Here is a 17,908-nt window from a genome sequence, read left to right as displayed (position 1 = left end):
TGCCGGGGGGGCTGGTTAGGGAAGGGGGGGTGCCCTGGGGGCTGGTGGTGGGGAGGGTCGGGGGGGCGGGGGGGGGGGGCTGGTTAGGGAAGGGGGGGGGTGCCGGGGGGGCTGGGGGCTGGGGGCTGGCGGTGGGGAGGGTCCGGGGGGGCTGGTTAGGGAAGGGGGGTGCCCGGGGGGCTGGTGGTGGGGAGGGTCCGGGGGGGCTGGTTAGGGAAGGGGGATGCCGGGGGGGCTGGTTAGGGAAGGGGGGTGCCCTGGGGGCTGGCGGTGGGGAGGGTCCGGGGGGGCTGGTTAGGGAAGGGGGATGCCGGGGGGGCGGGGGGGGGGCTGGTTGGGGAGGGGGGGGGGGGGGGGTGCCCGGGGGGCTGGTGGTGGGGAGGGTCCGGGGGGGCTGGTTAGGGAAGGGAGGTGCCCTGGGGGCTGGCGGTGGGGAGGGTCCGGGGGGGCTGGTTAGGGAAGGGGGGTGCTGGGGGCTGGTGGTGGGGAGGGGGGGGGGCTGGTTAGGGAAGGGGGATGCCGGGGGGGCTGGTTAGGGAAGGGGGGTGCCCTGGGGGCTGGCGGTGGGGAGGGTCCGGGGGGGCTGGTTAGGGAAGGGGGATGCCGGGGGGAGGGGATCTCCAGAGACAGCTCTAGGCTGCGACGGTCCCTTTAAACGGAGGGGGGGGAGCTGGGTCAGCGGTGGCGAGTCAGGATTGGCTGAGAGGCTGCCCCTCGAGCCCCGCCCCTTGTCCCGCCCACGTGGTTTCCCGACCCGGAAGCGCCCGGTGCCGCCCACGTGGCCGGGAAGATGCCGGAGCCGGAGCTGAAAATCAACGCGGCCTTCGCGGCGCGCTACGGGCGCTACCGGCGGCGCGAGGAGCTGCAGCGGCGTGAGGGGCGGGGCCTGGCCAGGGGGCGGGGCTAGGCGGGGGGCCCGATCCCGGCATGGGAGCCCCCCCACGAGGGGCCTGCCCCGGCAGCCCCCATTGGGTGGCGCGTGCCGCCCCGAGGGGGGGGGGCTGGCGGGAGAAGGGGGTGTCCATGACTCGGGCGGGGGGGCTGGCGGGAGAAGGGGGTGTCCATGACTCGGGGGGGGGCTGGCGGGAGAAGGGGGTGTCCATGACTCGGGGGGGGGCTGGCGGGAGAAGGGGGTGTCCATGACTCGGGGGGGGCTGGCGGGAGAAGGGGGTGTCCATGACTCGGGGGGGGGCTGGCGGGAGAAGGGGGTGTCCATGACTCGGGGGGGGGGCTGGCGGGAGAAGGGGGTGTCCATGACTCGGGGGGGGGGCTGGCGGGAGAAGGGGGTGTCCATGACTCGGGCGGGGGGGCTGGCGGGAGAAGGGGGTGTCCATGACTGGGGGGGCAATGTTGGGGAGGAGGATCCCGCCGAAGGGCGAGTTGGTAGTCTGGGGGAGAGTCCCAGCCCCTGCTCACCCCACTGCCCCCCCCCCCAGTGCAGGATCGCTATGGGGCCGACGCGGAGGCTGGGGAGGAGTCCAGCTCCGAATCGGACAGTGGGGACGACGCGGTAAGTGCGGGGTGTCGGGGGCGGGGTGTCAAGGGGACTCCCCGGGTTCTCTCCGCAGCTCCGCGGCAGGAGTGAGAACTAGTGGGTCAGAGCAAGGGGCTGGGAGCCCTGGCCTCAAGGCTGGCTCTGTGCCCTTGGGTGAGTGACTTCCCTGCCGTGTGCCTCAGTTTCCCCCTCTGCCCTGCGGGGCTAATGCTGAGCTGCCCAGGTGGGCTGGGGTCAGTGCTGGGGACAGGGCCCCTGGAAGGGGTGGGGGTGCCTGTTGACTAACCCGCTGGCCCCGGCAGGGACTGGACCCGCAGCAGGACCGGGATTTCTACCGCACCCTGGCCCTGCTGAAAACCAAGGACCCCAAGATCTACCAGAAAGATGCCACCTTCTACAGCCCAGCAGGTACCGGCCCCCTGTCCCCCAGGCAGAGCCGTGACATTGGCGTGATTGTAGTGCTCCGTCCCTCCCTCCCCAGAGCTGCCGGGGGGGGGGGGGGGGAGGCACACTGCTGGCTCCCATGTTGCCATGGTAACGTAGGGAGGATGCACAGCATCCCGTGTTGCCATGGTAACCTAGGGAGGATGCACAGCATGGGCTCCTCTTCCTCCCCCTCCACCTGTTTGGACCCTTCCCCTTCTGCCTGCAGCTGCCTTTACTCCATTCCCAAAGCCCTTGGCTGGAGCCCTAGAGCCAGGAATGCCAGGCTAGGCCTGGCACCCTGCTCTATGGGTCTGAATGGGGGGCTGAGGCACCTCGTAGCTGCCAAGGGGATTCGGATGCCCCTTCCCGCCCGGCTCCCTGGCCCAGGCATCCAGTTGCTTCCCCCCGAGCAGAGCGCCCGGCTCCCTGAGTTGATCCGGGCTGCGGGGCTGCCCCCTCAGGTTCCTCGTCGGGAAGCGGAGGCGCGGCAGGGCCCCCGGCGCTGAAGGAGAAGCCCATGTACCTGAAGGACTACGAGAGGAAGGTGATCCTGGAGAAGGACGGGTAAGGAGCGGGGCGGGTGGAGCTGGGGGGGCCCAGGAGGGTGATTTCATATTGGTCCAGGCTAGTTTCAGTGAGCCAGGCTCGTTGCCCCCGAGTGTAGCTGGCCAGTCGTGCAGGGGTCACAGGCCCTTCCTGCCCCGGGCCTGCTGACCGGCTACGGCCCTGACCGGCTTTAACCCAGGGCGGAGCAGGGCAGAGCCGGAGGGCTCCTGCTCCCACGGCCTGGCTGGCGCCTCAGGGAGGCCGACGCAGCCAAATAACCAACTTCCTTCCTCTCCCAGCAAATACGAGGAGGACGAGGAGGACGAAGCAGCAGCAGCTGAACGGCAGAAGGTGGGGAGGGGCTTGGAAAGGGCCTTCTCGGGCTGCTGGGGGCCCCTTCTCCCCTCAGAGAGAGAGGGGAGGAGGTGCCGGTAGCCCCCCCAGCCGGTTCGCCTGCAGCGCCCGTGGGGCGTTCCCGCTGTTCGCAGGCTGCTGTGCCCACCCCAGAGGTGGCTGCCTCTCGGGGCGGGGGGAGGGTCCCATGGTGGCCGGTGCCAGCTTCACCCCCGTTTCCCTTGCTGTGCAGAGAGTCGCCTCCCAGAGCTACGCTGAAGAGCAGGAGCGGATCAAGCAGAGGTGAGGGGAGGGCGGGCTGTGGGGCACTGAGATCTGCCCCCAGATGGACGAACTCTGCAGCCGCCCTGCTGCCCATCCTGGGACAGCTCCTGCCACTCCCTGTGTCGGGCTGGCAGGAGCGCAGGCTGCCTAAGGGAGTTAGGTGCCCGCCGGTGATTGACACTGTTTGGTGCCCCCCCATGGCCTGGGGGCTTCCCCCTTTCCGTAGAGCGGAGACAGCCAGGGCCATGCCCTGTCAATGCGCCAGCCCCGGAGGGGAGCGCTGCAGGGCTTGGGTGACTGGGGTGAGTCCCGGCGGGGGGGCAGGTGGCGTTGAACCCCGGAGCCTGCACTAACCCCGAGGCTTCCCTGTCCTGGCAGCTTCCGGCCCTTTGTGGCAGACAGCGACGGGGAGGAGAGCGCGGGGGAGGGCGGCTCGGCCCTGCTGCGGAAGCGGATGAAGAGCGCGGCGGAGAAGGCAGGTGGCGGAGCGAGGGGTCTGGGGGGACGAGGGTCTGGGGCCTGACCCCCGGAGGGGGAGCATGGCGTGGCCATGGCCGGGGAGGGCTGAGCAGGCACCCGGCTCTCTGATGGGGTCTCTGCTTCTCTGCCCCCCAGGCGCGCGAGGAGGAAAGCTACATCAGCTGGCTCAAAGGGCAGGACTTGCCGCTGGACCAAAATCTGGAGGACCTGGTAAGTGGGTTCCTCTTTCCTGACCCCGGCCCCTGGGCGGGGCAATGGGGCCAGTGCGAGGGGAACGTGCTGCCACTGGCCCAGCCTGGGTCCCCGCTGAGCGGTATCCTGGGACTGCCGAGCCCGAGATCTGCCCCTTTCCCTCTCTATCCCTGGCTGTCCCTGTGTGCTGGATCCATCGCCTTGTGGCAGTGAGTTCCACTGATCTCTCAACCAGGCCCCGCTGAAGGAGTATTGGAGCAACCCCACGCTGGAGTCTGGGGAGCGCTTCCTACGCGACTACATCCTCAACCAGGGCTACCAGGAGGAGGAGGAGGAGGAGGAAGAGGAGGGAAGGCAAGTGGGGTGGGTGCACCGGGGAGCAGCTTTCTTGCCCCTGGGGGTTGATTGGAAAACAATCCCCCCCCCCCAGCTCAGAGCAGACCATTGGGTGGGAGTCTCTCACTGGGGGGGCTGGCCTGACTCTTGGGGCAGAGCCCAGTGGGCGTTGGCCCCCCAGAATGGTGGCTCTGCACAGCAGCGTCTCCAGGTGGGCAGCTCTGCCCCAGCTGCTGCCCGCCTGCAGATGGACCCAACTGCGTGGCCTGTGGAACTCCTGGAGACTGGACTCCCCTCCCATTGGCCAGGCTGAGGTGGGTGTGGCCACCCTGGCCAATCAGAGCAGGCGCTGGGAGGGTTCTGGTTGTGGCCAGAGGAGAAACCACTGGATCCAGGTGGGGGGAGCTATGGGGCCAGGGACGTGCGGCGGGGGGGGGGGGGGGGGGGGGGGCCTGTTGCGCGTGTGTCGTGGAACATGGTGCTGACCCGTATCCTGGGGCTTGTAGGGAGGGAGCAAACGTGGCCTAAGACCAGAGCTCCCTGTGGCTATGGGGGCACCCGCTGGCGCCCCCTGGGGGGGTAACTGCTGCCAGCGGGGCACTAGGCTTGTCCCGAACGGTGGGGGGGGGCACCCGCAGGTGAGTTTCGCGCTCCCAGCCCGCGGGTGGCCCTTAGCTCAGCCCTGCCGATGTCGTGGGGCCCCAGGGGTTTGCGTGTGGAGCCCCCCCCCACGGCCCCGTTGTCTCGCCAGGAGCTCGGGGGCCGCCCCGCTGCGGCTGCAGGACTCCTCGGACGAGGGCGAGCTCTTCCTCACGAGGCAGGAGGACTTTGAGCGCAAGTACAACTTCCGCTTCGAGGAGCCCGACGCGCAGCTGGTGAGGGGCCCGGGGCCCCGGGGGAGGTGACTGGAGCCAGGGGCAGCTGGAAAGGTCCCGGGAGGGGGGAGCCGAGAGCCCCCCAGCTGGAGTTCCTTGCATAGATGCCCAGGCGGTGGGTGCAGGTCCCATGTGGGGGGGGTCTGGCAGTAACGCGGGCACCATGCCCCCCCAGGTGCGGACGTACCCCCGGACCATCGCCAGCTCGGTGCGCAGGAAGGACGAGCGGCGCAAGGAGAAGCGCGAGGAGACCAGGGAGAGGAAGAGGAAGGTGAGACGCACCCCCCCCCCCCCCCGTGTGGAGGGCTGGGCTGGGGGGGGGGGGCTGATCGTTCTCCCCCCAGACCTTGTGGGGCAGCCTCAGTCACAGGGCTGAGCAAGGATACTCTTCAGCGGAGGGAGAGTGGGGGCCTGGCTGCCTGGTTCTCTCCCCAGCTCTGAGAGGGGAGCAGGGTCTAGTGGTTAGAGCAGGGAGGGAGGGAGGCGCTGGGACTCCTGGGTTCTCTCCCTGCTCCTGTCCCTGCCTCAGTCTCTGGGGGCTGGTTCTGTCACTCACCTTGCCTGGGCCCCCGGGGGGGGTGGGGAGGTGGCGAAGGGACCCAGAATGACCCCCAGTGCCCCCAGGAGAAGGCCCGGAAGCAGGAGGAGCTGAAGCAGCTGAAGAACCTGAAGCGCCAGGAGATCCTGGCCAAGCTGGAGAAGCTGCGGGAGGCGACGGGCAACGCGGGCCTGGGCTTTGGGGAGGAGGCGCTGGAGGGGCCCTTCGACCCGGCCGAGCACGACCGGCTCATGCAGGTGAGAGGCCCCGTGGGCCGGCCCTCGCCCAGCGCACCCTGCGGGCCTGCCCTGCCCCGCCCCACCTGCCCCGTGGGCACGGCCTGCCCCCCCGCCCGGCCCTGGCCCCTCCCGCCCTTGTGGGCACGGCCTGCCCCCCCGCCCGGCCCTGGCACCTCCCGCCCCGTGGGCACAGCCTGCCCCCCCACCCGGCCCTGGCGCCTCCCGCCCCGTGGGCACGGCCTGCCCCCCCACCCGGCCCTGGCGCCTCCCGCCCCGTGGGCACGGCCTGCCCCCCCACCCGGCCCTGGCGCCTCCCGCCCCGTGGGCACGGCCTGCCCCCCCACCCGGCCCTGGCCCCGCCTGCCCCGTGGGCACGGCCTGCCCCCCCACCCGGCCCTGGCGCCTCCCGCCCCGTGGGCACGGCCTGCCCCCCCACCCGGCCCTGGCGCCTCCCGCCCCGTGGGCACGGCCTGCCCCCCCACCCGGCCCTGGCGCCTCCCGCCCCGTGGGCACGGCCTGCCCCCCCACCCGGCCCTGGCGCCTCCCGCCCCGTGGGCACGGACCTGCCCAGTGCACCCTGCAGGCCTGCCCCACCCCGCCCCGCCCAGCCCCAGCGCCTCCCCGTGCCCACAGCACTTCCAGGCTGGCCTGCAGACAGTCTCTCGGGTCCCTGGCATCTCGTGACCCTGCCACACGCTCTGGGCTCGGGTGGGTTAATGCCCCACTCACACCAAGCCCAGCTGACTCCCGACCTGGCTCAGCTCCTCCTTGGCTCGCTGGGAGGGCACCGGGCCTCTGGGGCAGGAGCTGTCGCCCTGCGTGGGCTGGACGGGCCCAGGGTGCCTGTGGGGAGCTGCCGTGGGTCAGCCCGCGGGAGGGCTCCTGCCCCACGTCACCCAGCTGCTCACTTGGCTCCTTCTCTTTGCCACAGCAGTGCTTCGGGGCGGAGTACTACGGGGAGGGGGAGGACGAGAAGCCGCAGTTCGAGGAGGAGGAGGGTGTGGATGGTAGGTGGAGGGGGGCGGGGCGGGGCACGTGGGACACCTCTGACCCCTCACTTCTGTGCTTAGGGGCTTTGCGGGTGGGGGACCAGAATTGCCTATTTGCATATGCAAATGAGGCGCTTGCCCCTTGGGAGGGGCACAATGCAGACCCCCCCGCGCCGCATGGCGGGGGGCAGTGAGGGGACGCCCCATGTGAACTAACCCCACTTCCGGTCCCCAGCCCTATGGGCAGGGCTGTTAAAATCAGCTGCTGCCTCACAGCCCAGAGGTGGCTGCCTTTGTGGGGGGTGGGTGCGCTGGGGGCAGGGAGGGGCAGGAGGGGCAGGAGGGATGTGACTCTGCACCGAAGTCTCCACCTCTCTCCCGCGTGGGCCCAGATGGCTGGAACTGGGACAGCTGGACCGGCCGGGACGCGGAGGCGGAGGAGGGGCGCTTCGAGCCGCACTGCGAGGACCCCGACTTCGTGGTACGTCCCGGGCTGAGGGACTGGCTCCGGCTGGACGCCCTGCGGGGCGCTTGACACGGGGGCCGCGCCGGGCGTGATGGGGCCCCGGGGCCGCGCCGGGCGTCTCCCAGCAGGCACCTTGGGGGAGCCGGGCGTGATGGGGCCCCGGGGCCGCGCCAGGCGACTCCCAACAGGCACCTTCAGGGATCCGGGCGTGATGGGGCCCCGGGGCCGCGCCGGGCGACTCCCAGCAGGCACCTTCAGGGATCCGGGCGTGATGGGTACCGGGGCCGTGCCGGGCATCTCCCAGCAGGGCACCTGGGGGCAGCCGGGCGTGACGGGCCCGGGGCCGTTCTCTCCCCCAGATGGACGCAGATTATGACGCCCGCGCGCGGCCGAAGGAGGCGCCGACGCTGCTGGGGAAGAGGAAGCGGAAGCTGCGGTTTGCAGACGCCGTGGAGCAGGAGAAACCCCCCTTTGACCCTGGTAAGGGGGTACGGGGGAGGGGGCGGCACTGGGGCACTGCCCTGGGCGGGGAGGGGTTGCTGGCCCACGCTGTGCTGAACCCCCTCCCCCCCAGCGGCTGGCTCCTTCGAGCAGTACCTGGACGAGTTTTACCGGCTGGACTACGAGGATCTGATCGGTGACCAGCCCTGCCGCTTCAAGTACCGCAGCGTGGTGCCCTGCGACTTCGGCCTCAGCGCCGCGGAGGTACCAGCCGTCCCCCCCCTTCCCCCCCCCCAGCTTCTGCCCTGGCGCTGGGAGCCAGGACTCTACCCCCTGAGCTTAGGGGACTGGTCCTGGCCTTTCCCTGCCTCAGTTTCCCCCTCTGGATCCTAGCCCAATCCCCACTCGTGGGCGGAGGGTTCGATTCTAATCCCTTTTGAGGCCCCCCCCCCCCAGTGGATTCCTGCGCGGCCCAGGCCATGACCCCTCCCCCGCTTGGCTCTCGTCCCTGCCCAGATCCTGGCTGCTGACGACAAGGAGCTGAACCGCTGGTGCTCGCTGCGCAAGACCTGCATGTACAGGTGAGGGCGGCTCGGCCGCAGCTGGGGAGCAAGGGGGGCTCACCAGACCACACGCGGGGGGAGTCCTGCAGGGCCGGGGGGGGGGAGCAGGGTCTAGTGGTTAGAACCGGGGCGGGCTGGGAGCCAGGACTCAGCTCTGGCTGGCTCCGTACCTCAGTTTCCCCCTTACGCTGCTGCCGTTCTCTGGATCGTGGCCCTTCAGCTAACGGCCTCGGAGGGGGCCCCTCTCTGTGGGTCAGTGCCTGACCCCGGCCCACGTACCCCGCAGGTCGGAGACGGAGGAGCTGCGGGACAAAGCTGCTTACGCCCGCAAGGCCCAGAACTCCAGCAAGAAGCAGCAGATCCTCAAGTCCCTCTCAGCCGTGTACGTAGCCGGGCCTGGGTCCCCCCCTCCCCCCTGCATGGGACTGGTTCCCCCCCCTGCCCCATTGGCTGGGAATTTCCTGGGGCTTTAGGTCTCCCAGCTGCTGCACCTGTGTGTGGGGGGAGTGGAGGCACAGAGGGTGTGTTCTATAGGTAGGGCCTATGGCTCAGTGCCCCCTGCCCTGCTGTCCCCAGACGGGTGGGAGGGGCAGACAGGAGGGCCATGGGGGCCCAGACTCATCCTATAAAGAAAACAGTTCACCGGAGGCACAGCGGATCAGCGGAACTCCCTGCTACATGACCCCGGGGAGGCCAAGAGTGGGGCAGGGGTCAAAGCCTGGAGGCTTGTATGGACGAGGGTGGATTTAAGGTAGGCACTCTGAGGGTCTGTCTACACTACCCTGCTAGTTCGAACTAGGGGGGTACTGCAGTCATCTGCAGTTGCAAATGAAGCCCAGGATTTGAATTTCCCGGGATTCATTTGCATGAAGCCGCCCGGCGCCATTTTTAAATGCCGGCTAGTTCGGACCCCGTGCCCACGGCTACACGCGGCTCGAACGAGCTAGCTCGGATCAGAAGCCTAGTTGGAACTAGGGTGGGAGTGTAGACATACCCTGACTGCTTCCTGGGGGGGGGGGTGCTGCCTCCTTGCCCCTGCCGCTGGAGCCAGGGCAAGATGAGCCCCTGGGCTTGCAGGGCATGGCGGGAGGGGCACAGCCGGGCTGATGTGACCCGGCCCCACTGCTTGTCCCGCAGGGCGGAGGAGGCTGGCGGGGACGAGCCGCGGCCCAGGCTGGGAAAGAAACGACGGGCCAAGGTGAAGCGGCAGCAGCTGGAACAGGAGCCCGACGGCGCGGGCCTGGCAGGGCCCCAGCAGGCGCAGGGGGCCACGGCCGGGGCCTTGAACTCCACGCTGCCCCCTGCTGGACAGCCCCGGGGCTCCGAGGGCCAGGCCTCCCCTGGTCCCCCAGCGCCTGGCCCCAAGGCAGGGCCGCGGCGGCAGCGGAGGGGGTGCAAGGGGCTGCGGCTGGGCGGGCGGGTGTTCAGTGGGCGGCGGCTCCAGGCCTACGGGCTCAACCCGCGGCGCCTGCGCTTCCGCCAGCTCCACCGCCAGCGCAGGACACGGCAGGGCAAGGCGCCCGCGGGCAAAGCCGCCTGAGCCGGGGAGAGGCCCTAGGACTGGGGGGGTACTCCTCCCCCGCCCCCCGAGGACAGGCCCGCTCCCCCGATCTCCCCCGGGGCTAGAGGCAGAGCAGGCTGGAAGCCCTGCCCCCAGGAGCTCTGTGCCTCAGTTTCCTGGTGGGGGGGAGGGGAATGTCTGTGCTGCCTAGTGCGGCTGGATGCAGAGCGGGGGCAGAGCCTCCTCTCCTGCCATGCTGGCCTGCGCCCTTTTTACACTGATTCTGAAATAAACTGGAGCCGTGGCCCTGGCCTGCCTCTCCGAGCGCTTCAACCCTGCAGGGCTGGGGGCTGGCAAGCCAGGACCTGCCGCTGCCTTAAGCCACGGACTTAACAGCAGGGCCAGTGTCCTTGAGGGAACCTGCTAATGCGGAGTGTGCCCTGCCCACGGGGGGGCCCTGCCCACGGGGGGCCCAGCTCCAGGCGGTTAAAGCCCTGGTGGTTTTGGGGGGAGGGGGGGGTGAGCTGCTTTTCCCTGGCACCCGTGGGGCTGGGCCCTGAGTGGCTGTTGCAGGGCCCCAGCTCTGGGTGCGCGCTGGCCCGTGCTTGCTCCAGTATTGCCCAGGAGGCGCAGGGCTGGGTAGCCCTGGCCAATAGAGGGCGCTAGTGCCCGTGCTGCACTGGGGGGTGCACGGGGCAGGGCTGCCCGGGAACTGGGCCCCACCCCTGCCCCTCCCAAGGCTGCACCTAAGCCCCTGAGCCGCCTTAGCGAGGTGACGCGAGGCAGCCCGGGGCTGGCCAGGCGATTTACCAGCGCCGGGCGCAGAGCGGCAGCCGGGCTGGGGAGATGGCCCTGACTTGCCTGCGGTGCTCGGCTGGGCCCTGGCGGCGCCGGACGCTGCTGCTGGCTGGGCTCCTGGTGCTGCTCCTCCGGCAGGCGGCCAAGCAGTGAGTGGGGCTCGGGGGGAGGGGAGCTGGGCCCCAAGGCTGCACCCAGCTGCAGCGGGGGACAGGACGAGACGCCCCAGCACATCCTAGGCTGGGGCCTGGACTCTGTGCCCCAGCCTGAACGGGGGGTGTTAGGGTCGGACCTAAGAGCCCAGCGGGGCCACACGTACGCACCCCCAGTGCACCAGCACTGCCCCCCCCCCCCCCGCGGCCTGGCCCCACGGCAGAGGAGCAGGGCCTGGGGCTGCCTCCTGGAGCCACGCTGGCCAGGTCCCTGGGTGGGGGTCTGCGTAGCTGTGCTCCGAGGGGACTGGCCGGGGGAAGGGCCCTGCCCAGCGTGTCCCCTCTCTCCTGCCGCAGGGTGGGCAGACCGGGCCCCGCCGAGCCGCAGGGGGCGGGCGACCCGCCAGGAGCCGGCGCCCGGATGCCCGGCCTGGTCTTCGTGAAGACCCACAAGACGGGCAGCAGCACCCTGCAGAACATCCTCTTCCGGCTGGGCGAGCGGCGCAACCTGACGCTGGCCTTTCCCCGCGCCGCCTACCAGTTCGCCTACCCCCGGCCCTTCGCCGCGGCCCTGGTGGAGGCCCTGCCGCCGGGCGCCACCCGCTACCACCTGCTGCTCAGCCACCTGCGGCTGGCGCTGGGCGAGGTGCGCCAGGTCATGCCCCCGGCCAGCCTCTACCTCACCATCCTGCGCGACCCCGTCCGCACCTTCCCCTCCGTCTTCGCCTACTACCGCAGCGCCGTGCCCGCCTTCCGGGCCCTGGCCAACCACAGCCGGCCCCTGGCCGCCTTCCTGCAGGCCCCGGCGCGCTACTACGACCCGGCCGACCCGGGCAACGGGCTGGCCCGGAACCCCATGGCCTTCGACCTGGGCCTGGAGGCTGGAGGGGAGGAAGGGGGCCGGGGGTGGGAGCAGGAGCTGGAGCGGCTCAACCAGACCTTCCAGCTGGTGCTGATCGCGGAGCATTTTGACGAGTCCCTGCTGCTAGCCCGCGAGCTGCTGGGGCTGCGCCTGGAGGAGCTGGCCTACGTGCGGCTCAATGCCCGGCGGGAGGCGGCCGAGGAGGCCCTGAGCCCGGGGCTGGCCCAGCGGATCCGGGCCTGGAACTGGCTGGACGTGCGGCTCTACCGCTACTTCCGGGCCGTGCTGTGGCAGCGGGTGGAGCGCTACGGCTACCGGCGCATGAAGGGCGAGCTGGAGGCCCTGCGGGCGCTGCTGCGGGGCACCCGGGAGACCTGCCTGGCCGGGGGGCCCGTGGGGCCGGAGGAGACGCCCGACGACCTGCGGCCCTGGCAGCCCGACAGCGCCACCATCCTGGGCTACAAGCTGCGGCCCGACCTGTCCCCCGCCCAGCACGCCAGCTGCTACCGCCTGGTGCTGCCCGAGCTGCAGTATCACGCCCGTCTCTACCGCCGGCAGTATGGCAGGGAGATGCGCCCCCAGCCCTGAGCCCCTGCCTGGGCCTCAGGCCACAGACAACCCCCCCCCCGGCCCACAAGTGGGTTCGCACCCTGTCCCGGGGAGCCAGAGGAGCCGCTGGCTCCGGAAAGCGCCTCAGCCCTCCAATAAACGCACCAGGATGGCTCCCTCCAGGCAGCTGTGGCTGATGTGCTGAAGCAGGGCCCAGCGCGGCAGGGTCTGCTCCCTCCAAGCCCAGGACAGATCAGTGCCAGCTGGGGTGTGGGGAGAGTCCCCTTTCGCGGGGGCCTGTCCCCCCCCAAGCCGAGCGCCCGGCCGGGGCCAGGGCCGCAGGGCCTGCCCGCAGCTGGCGCCGTGTCCCCAGGGGTGCTGGGAGAGACGCTGGCCTGGGCGACTGACGCAACGAGCTCGGCTAGAGGGCACCTCCCCCGTGTGCAGGGGGTTTATTCCAGTGTAAAATCACAGCCGGGTGGCTGCAGGTCGCCGCATGGGCAGTGGGGGGCGGGAGGGGGCCCCCCGCCGTGTCTATAAATAACCGATAAATAAGGGAGCGCGGCCCCCGCCTCACAGGAAGACGAACTCGTCCGAGCTGGGCTTCTTGCCGCGCCTGGGCAGCTGCACGGCCTGCTGGGAGAAGCGGGAGCAGAGCTCAGCCAGGCCGTACTCCTGCGCGCGGCCCTCCGCCACCGTGAACATGGGGTACTTCTCCTTGGCCGCCGAGGAGCTCAGCACCTGGGGCAGAGAGCGGGGCTCAGAGCCACGGCAGGGGGGCGGAGACACCCCCCCACCCACACACACACACCACCCCCCCCCACACCCCCCCCCCCCACCCCCCACCCCCCCCACCACACACACACACAGCATCCCCGCCACCCCCCACCGGAGACACCCCCCCACACACACAGCACCCCCCCCATGTCCCCCCGGAGACACCCCCCCCCCACACACACAGCACCCCCCCCACCTCCCCCCGGAGACACCCCCCCCCACACACACAGCATCCCCCCCACCCCCCCCGGAGACACCCCCCCCCCACACACACACACAGCATCCCCCCACCCCCCACTGGAGACACCCCCCACACACACACACAGCACCCCCCCCACCTCCCCCCGGAGACACCCCCCCCCACACACACACACAGCATCCCCCCCACCCCCCACCGGAGACACCCACCCACCCACACACACAGCACCCCCCCACCCCCCACCGGAGACACCCCCCGCCATGCACACACAGCACCCCCCCCCCCCACCCCCCCCCGGAGACACCCCCCGCCATGCACACACAGCACCCCCCCCACCCCCCACCGGAGACACCCCCCCGCCATGCACACACAGCATCCCCCCCACCCCCCCGCCCACCACCACCCCCCACCCCCCCGGAGACACCCCCCGCCATGCACACACAGCATCCCCCACCCCCCACCGGAGACACCCCCCCACATGCACACACAGCACCCCCCCCACCCCCCCCCGGAGACACCCCCCGCCATGCACACACAGCATCCCCCCACCCCCCACCGGAGACACCCCCCCGCCATGCACACACAGCACCCCCCCACCGGAGACACCCCCCCACCACGCACACAGTGCCCCCCCGGAGACACCCCCCCACATGCACACACAGCACCCCCCACCTCCCCCCGGAGACATCCCCCCACACACACACAGCATCCCCCCCACCCTCCCCGGAGACACCCCCCCGCCATGCACACACAGCACCCCCCCACCGGAGACACCCCCCACCACGCACACAGTGCCCCCCCGAGACACCCCCCCACATGCACACACAGCACCCCCCACCTCCCCCGGAGACACCCCCCCGCCATGCACACACCCCTGCCACGCACACAGTGCCCCCCCAGAGACACCCCCCCCCCCACCCCTGCCACACACACACACACACAGCACACACACAGCACCCCCCCCACCCCCCCGGAGACACCCCCCCGCCATGCACACACCCCTGCCACGCACACAGTGCCCCCCCAGAGACACCCCCCCGCCGTGCACACCCCCCCCCACACGCACACAGTGCCCCCCCCGGAGACACCCCCCCCCCACGCACACACAGCACCCCCCCCCCACCCACCAGCACCCCCCCCCCCCCCGGAGACACCCCCCCGCCATGCACACACCCCCGCCACACACACACAGGGCCCCCCCAGAGACACCCCCCAGCCATGCACACACCCCTGCCACGCACACAGTGCCCCCCCAGAGACACCCCCCCCACATGCACACAGCGCCCACCCATAGACGCCCCACTCCCACACTGCGCCTGGGGACAGCCCCCCAATGCACACGACACCCCACCACAGACACACACCCCCAGACAGCCCCCACTCCCACACAGCACCTTGAGGACGCCCCCCCCCCCCAATGCACACAACGCCCCCCGATGCAGCCACCCATCCCGCCACACACACAACACCCACCCGCATGCACGGGGTGCCTGGGCGGGGAACCAGATTTTAAATAAGCTCCGGTCTCCTTCCGTGGCAGGGGCTACAGAAGAGCCACCTGTGGGGGTTCCGGGGCCCAGCGGATCCCCGCTCCACCCTTACCCGGGTCAGCTCCGAGCACAGCATGTCCAGCTCCGGCCCGTCGCGGGCGTAGAAGCCGATGGTGCAGCTGGGATCCATTTTGCTAAAGGCCATTTTGCGGGGGGAGCTGCAGTGGAAGGACTGGAAGAGACGGGGGGGGGGGGGTTACTCTACGGAGCCAGGCCCCGCAGGAGCGGCCCCCCCGCACGGCTTGTACCCACCTCCAAGGGGAAGCTCTCCTTGGTGGTGTCCACGCAGGGCTGGCAGTAGTGAGGATCCAGGTACAGCAGGAAGTCATCTGGAAGGCAGCGGGGGCAGGGCATTAGCACACCCCAGCCCCAAAGCCTTTCGGTGCCACCCAGGAGCTGGGGCCGGGTTCCCTCCTCCAGTCCGGGCCAGGCTCCCCAGCCAGACTACATCTCCCATGATTCACTGCTGCCCACGAGACAGCCCCTCCCCTCCAGGAGAGACTGAGATGCATCATGGGAGCTGTAGTCCGACCGGGGACCCGGCTCCCAGGAGGCACTGCAGCAGCGGCTCTGGACTGGGAAACCCAAGAGCCTGTTTCTGCCTGGCAGCGCCGGCTCTGCTGTCCCGCGGGCGGGGCGGGTACCTTGGTAGCCCACGAAGTAGAGCGAGTGCTTGGGCTTCCCGCCGATGATCCCGATGCACAGCTCCAGCTTCAGCAGCTCCTGTCGGGAGAGACCGGGGCTGAGTCCCGCCGGCAGCCACGCGGCTCGGGAGGGGCCGCACCGAGAGGACTCGCAGGGGGCCGGGGCAGGGTCCTGTCCTGGGGCAGCCGGACGTGCCAGGCCAGAGCAGCTAGCGAGGCAGGGGACGAGCATGGGGCTTGGGGGACCCCGGATCAGTGGCCAGCTCTGACAGACTGCCGAGGGACGTCCCTTGGCCGCTCCCTGCCTCAGTTTCCCCACCGTGCATGGGGATGAGCGCCCGGCGAGCAGTGAGACTAACGTGGCGGGGGCTGGGCAAGCGCCCAAGGGTGCTGCTGGGCAGGTCCTGCCTCCCCTTTCTTCCCCCATCCGCCCAGGGCCCCCTCCCGCACCCTACCTTCACGCAGTCTACATAGACGGGGTTGAGGGCCTCCCCGCCCAAGCGCATGGGCACCAGGATGACGACAGCTTTCCGCTCGGTCCGCCCGTCGCTCCCCGACGCCAGCCTCGCCACGTCCCCCTTGTACACTGCGCGGGCCACAGGACAGAGGGCAGGGTTAGTCGCTGGCAGCCGCCAACAGGGTCTGGCTGCTTCTGCCGGGGCGGGGAGAGCCCATCCGGACGGGTCCCCTACGAGCCAGAGCACGTCGCTCCGGCCAGCCCAGCCCACCCCTGCAGCACCAGACTTGCCGCTCACCCGTGCAGTCCTGGGACACGTAGACGGTCATGCCGCCGGCTTCCGAACTGCCGGCCACCGCCTTGCTGCGGGAGACGGAGGGACAGAGCATGAGCGTCCCCTGGCCTCCCCTGGAACCGCCAGCACCGGGCACGCGGGCCTCCCCTGGAACCGCGCAGGCCTCCCTCCTGGGTCTCCTCTGTGGGCCTGCCCCGGAACCGCCAGCCCCACCAGGTCTCCCCCGTGGGCCTGCCCCGGAACCGCCAGCCCCAGCCCCTGCCCCACCAGGTCTCCCCCGCGAGCCTGCCCCGGAACCGCCAGCCCCACCAGGTCTCCCCCGTGAGCCTGCCCTGGAACCGCCAGCCCCAGCCCCAGCCCCAGCCCCACCAGGTCTCCCCCACAAGCCTGCCCCGGAACCACCAGCCCCAGCCCCACCAGGTCTCCCACACGGGCCTGCCCCGGAACCGCCAGCCCCACCAGGTCTCCCCCGCGGGCCTGCCCCGGAACCGCCAGCCCCAGCCCCAGCCCCACCAGGTCTCCCCCGCGAGCCTGCCCCGGAACCGCCAGCCCCACCAGGTCTCCCCCGTGAGCCTGCCCTGGAACCGCCAGCCCCAGCCCCAGCCCCACCAGGTCTCCCCCGCGAGCCTGCCCCGGAACCACCAGCCCCAGCCCCAGCCCCACCAGGTCTCCCCCGCGAGCCTGCCCCGGAACCACCAGCCCCAGCCCCTGCCCCACCAGGTCTCCCCCGTGGGCCTGCCCCAGAACCGCCAGCCCCAGCCCCAGCCCCACCAGGTCTCCCACACGGGCCTGCCCCGGAACCGCCAGCCCCAGCCCCACCAGGTCTCCCACACGGGCCTGCCTCAGACACGCGCAGGCCTCCCCCGGGGGCTGGAGCTCTCAGGCCGCAGGTTTGTGCTTCGCGGCCGGCTCTGCTCACCGGATGATGTGGGCAGCAATGGAGGGGCCGTACCAGTCCCCAGCTTTCTTCCCCGAGCTCCTGCCCAGCTCCACCAGCCGGTGGATGCCGAAGGGGGCCCGCGGGTGGTCGGCGAACCACGAGACGATGGTGCGGTGGCAGCGCTCCTTCTCCAGCTCCTGCAGGCTAAGGGGGCGCTGTGAGGCCCAGATGCCCCAGGGGGCACTGCCTCTTTCCACGGGCAGCTGCTGCAGGCTGGCGCTGCCAGGCCAGGAGGGAGAGGCAGGCTTCAAGGGCTCCGGCTCCACCAGGCTGGGGGTGAACAAGGCGTCGTGCCAGGTCCAATCTACGCAACGGGAGAGGTAGAGGTGGTGCGTCCCACAGGCACTCCCGGGAGAGGGTGGGCTCCACGCGTAGCAGGGCGTCCTCAGGGCCCCCCGTTTCCCCCAGAAATACCCAGTGGAGCACCCCACAGCCAGAGCAGCTGCGGCCTTGCTGAGCCTGTCTCCCCACCGCCACCGCCTGCAGGGGTCTTCCCCCTCCTCTGAGGCGCCTGCCGGCCCGCGCGAGCTCGGGGGGAGCTGGCCAGCCGCCCAGGATTTCTGCAGCCCCTGCGCCCCCACTCACCCCTGCCCAGGAAATGCATGAGGAGGCCCTGGGCCAGGATCATCTGCCCACTGCGCAGCATGCAGCCCCAGCCGCAGTCTGTGGTCCACACGGTGCCCTCCAGCTGCTGGAAGTCCCGCCGGTAGGTGAGCCAGAGGCGGGAGGCAAAGTCCTTCTGGAACCGCTCCAAATCCTCTGCAGGAGACCCCCCCCCCGTCAGTCACAGAGCCCCCGCCCTGGCTCGCAGGGGGAAGGCGCTGCCCCCCCAACAGGACCCCTCAGACACGACACAGAAGGGGGCCCGGCTGTCACAGCCCCATTCCCCACCCACCAGGGCTCCCAGGTGCGTGCCAGGGCCACGGGGGGATCCCACATCCGGTGGGTGGGAAGCGTTTCATCCAACAGGGGGGAGTCTG

General features: G+C 70.9%; 2 protein-coding genes and 1 pseudogene across 7 annotated transcripts in view; 2 read left to right on the top strand and 1 right to left on the bottom strand.

The window, feature by feature from the left end:
* The first annotated feature begins 714 nt into the window (after positions 1 to 714).
* Positions 715 to 10,016, top strand: KRI1 (KRI1 homolog). 4 transcript variants are annotated; one of them, XM_089774809.1, is made up of 19 exons: positions 715 to 872; positions 1,437 to 1,510; positions 1,813 to 1,903; positions 2,383 to 2,485; positions 2,767 to 2,818; positions 3,054 to 3,103; positions 3,464 to 3,560; positions 3,701 to 3,775; positions 3,993 to 4,120; positions 4,845 to 4,968; positions 5,144 to 5,239; positions 5,593 to 5,763; positions 6,677 to 6,752; positions 7,127 to 7,215; positions 7,560 to 7,680; positions 7,775 to 7,905; positions 8,158 to 8,222; positions 8,491 to 8,586; positions 9,342 to 10,016. In XM_089774809.1, exons 1-19 carry the CDS (start codon positions 791 to 793, stop codon positions 9,742 to 9,744), a joined length of 2,124 nt encoding a protein of 707 aa, XP_089630935.1. In that variant the 5' UTR covers positions 715 to 790; the 3' UTR covers positions 9,745 to 10,016. The 4 variants fall into 4 exon arrangements, with proteins under 4 accessions (XP_089630935.1, XP_089630934.1, XP_089630933.1 ...); XM_089774808.1 differs by having other exon boundaries at positions 1,798 to 1,903; positions 3,993 to 4,111; XM_089774807.1 differs by having other exon boundaries at positions 1,798 to 1,903; positions 6,680 to 6,752.
* A 135-nt stretch (positions 10,017 to 10,151) lies between these two features.
* LOC142825734 (galactosylceramide sulfotransferase pseudogene) lies at positions 10,152 to 12,343 on the top strand (annotated as a pseudogene).
* Positions 12,344 to 12,488: 145 nt separating this feature from the next.
* Positions 12,489 to 17,908, bottom strand: part of ATG4D (autophagy related 4D cysteine peptidase) — a 34,239-nt gene continuing 28,819 nt past the window's right edge. For all 3 annotated transcript variants that reach the window (XM_075917772.2, XM_075917770.2, XM_075917771.2), the window contains exons 4-11: positions 17,514 to 17,687; positions 16,908 to 17,232; positions 15,992 to 16,056; positions 15,692 to 15,822; positions 15,237 to 15,315; positions 14,845 to 14,921; positions 14,645 to 14,764; positions 12,489 to 12,807 (exon numbers count right to left, since the gene is read on the bottom strand). In XM_075917772.2, the coding sequence (XP_075773887.2) occupies positions 12,640 to 12,807; positions 14,645 to 14,764; positions 14,845 to 14,921; positions 15,237 to 15,315; positions 15,692 to 15,822; positions 15,992 to 16,056; positions 16,908 to 17,232; positions 17,514 to 17,687 (1,139 nt within the window). In that variant the 3' untranslated portion in view covers positions 12,489 to 12,639. The remainder of the gene's footprint in view (positions 12,808 to 14,644; positions 14,765 to 14,844; positions 14,922 to 15,236; positions 15,316 to 15,691; positions 15,823 to 15,991; positions 16,057 to 16,907; positions 17,233 to 17,513; positions 17,688 to 17,908) is intronic.

This window comes from Pelodiscus sinensis, chromosome 31 (genome assembly GCF_052426305.1).
Source record: "Pelodiscus sinensis isolate ZL-2025 chromosome 31, ASM5242630v1, whole genome shotgun sequence".
NCBI classification, from domain to species: domain Eukaryota; kingdom Metazoa; phylum Chordata; order Testudines; family Trionychidae; genus Pelodiscus; species Pelodiscus sinensis.
This window is presented reverse-complemented; position numbering and strand designations above follow the sequence as displayed.

Excerpts from the sequence above, each read along its gene's own strand:
- KRI1 (XM_089774806.1), top strand. The coding sequence starts at position 791 with ATGCCGGAGCCGGAGCTGAAAATCAACGCGGCCTTCGCGGCGCGCTAC. Across the intron at positions 3,104-3,463 it reads CAGGAGCGGATCAAGCAGAG|CTTCCGGCCCTTTGTGGCAG; the intron begins GTGAGGGGAGGG and ends CTGTCCTGGCAG. Across the intron at positions 8,587-9,341 it reads CTCAAGTCCCTCTCAGCCGT|GGCGGAGGAGGCTGGCGGGG; the intron begins GTACGTAGCCGG and ends CTTGTCCCGCAG.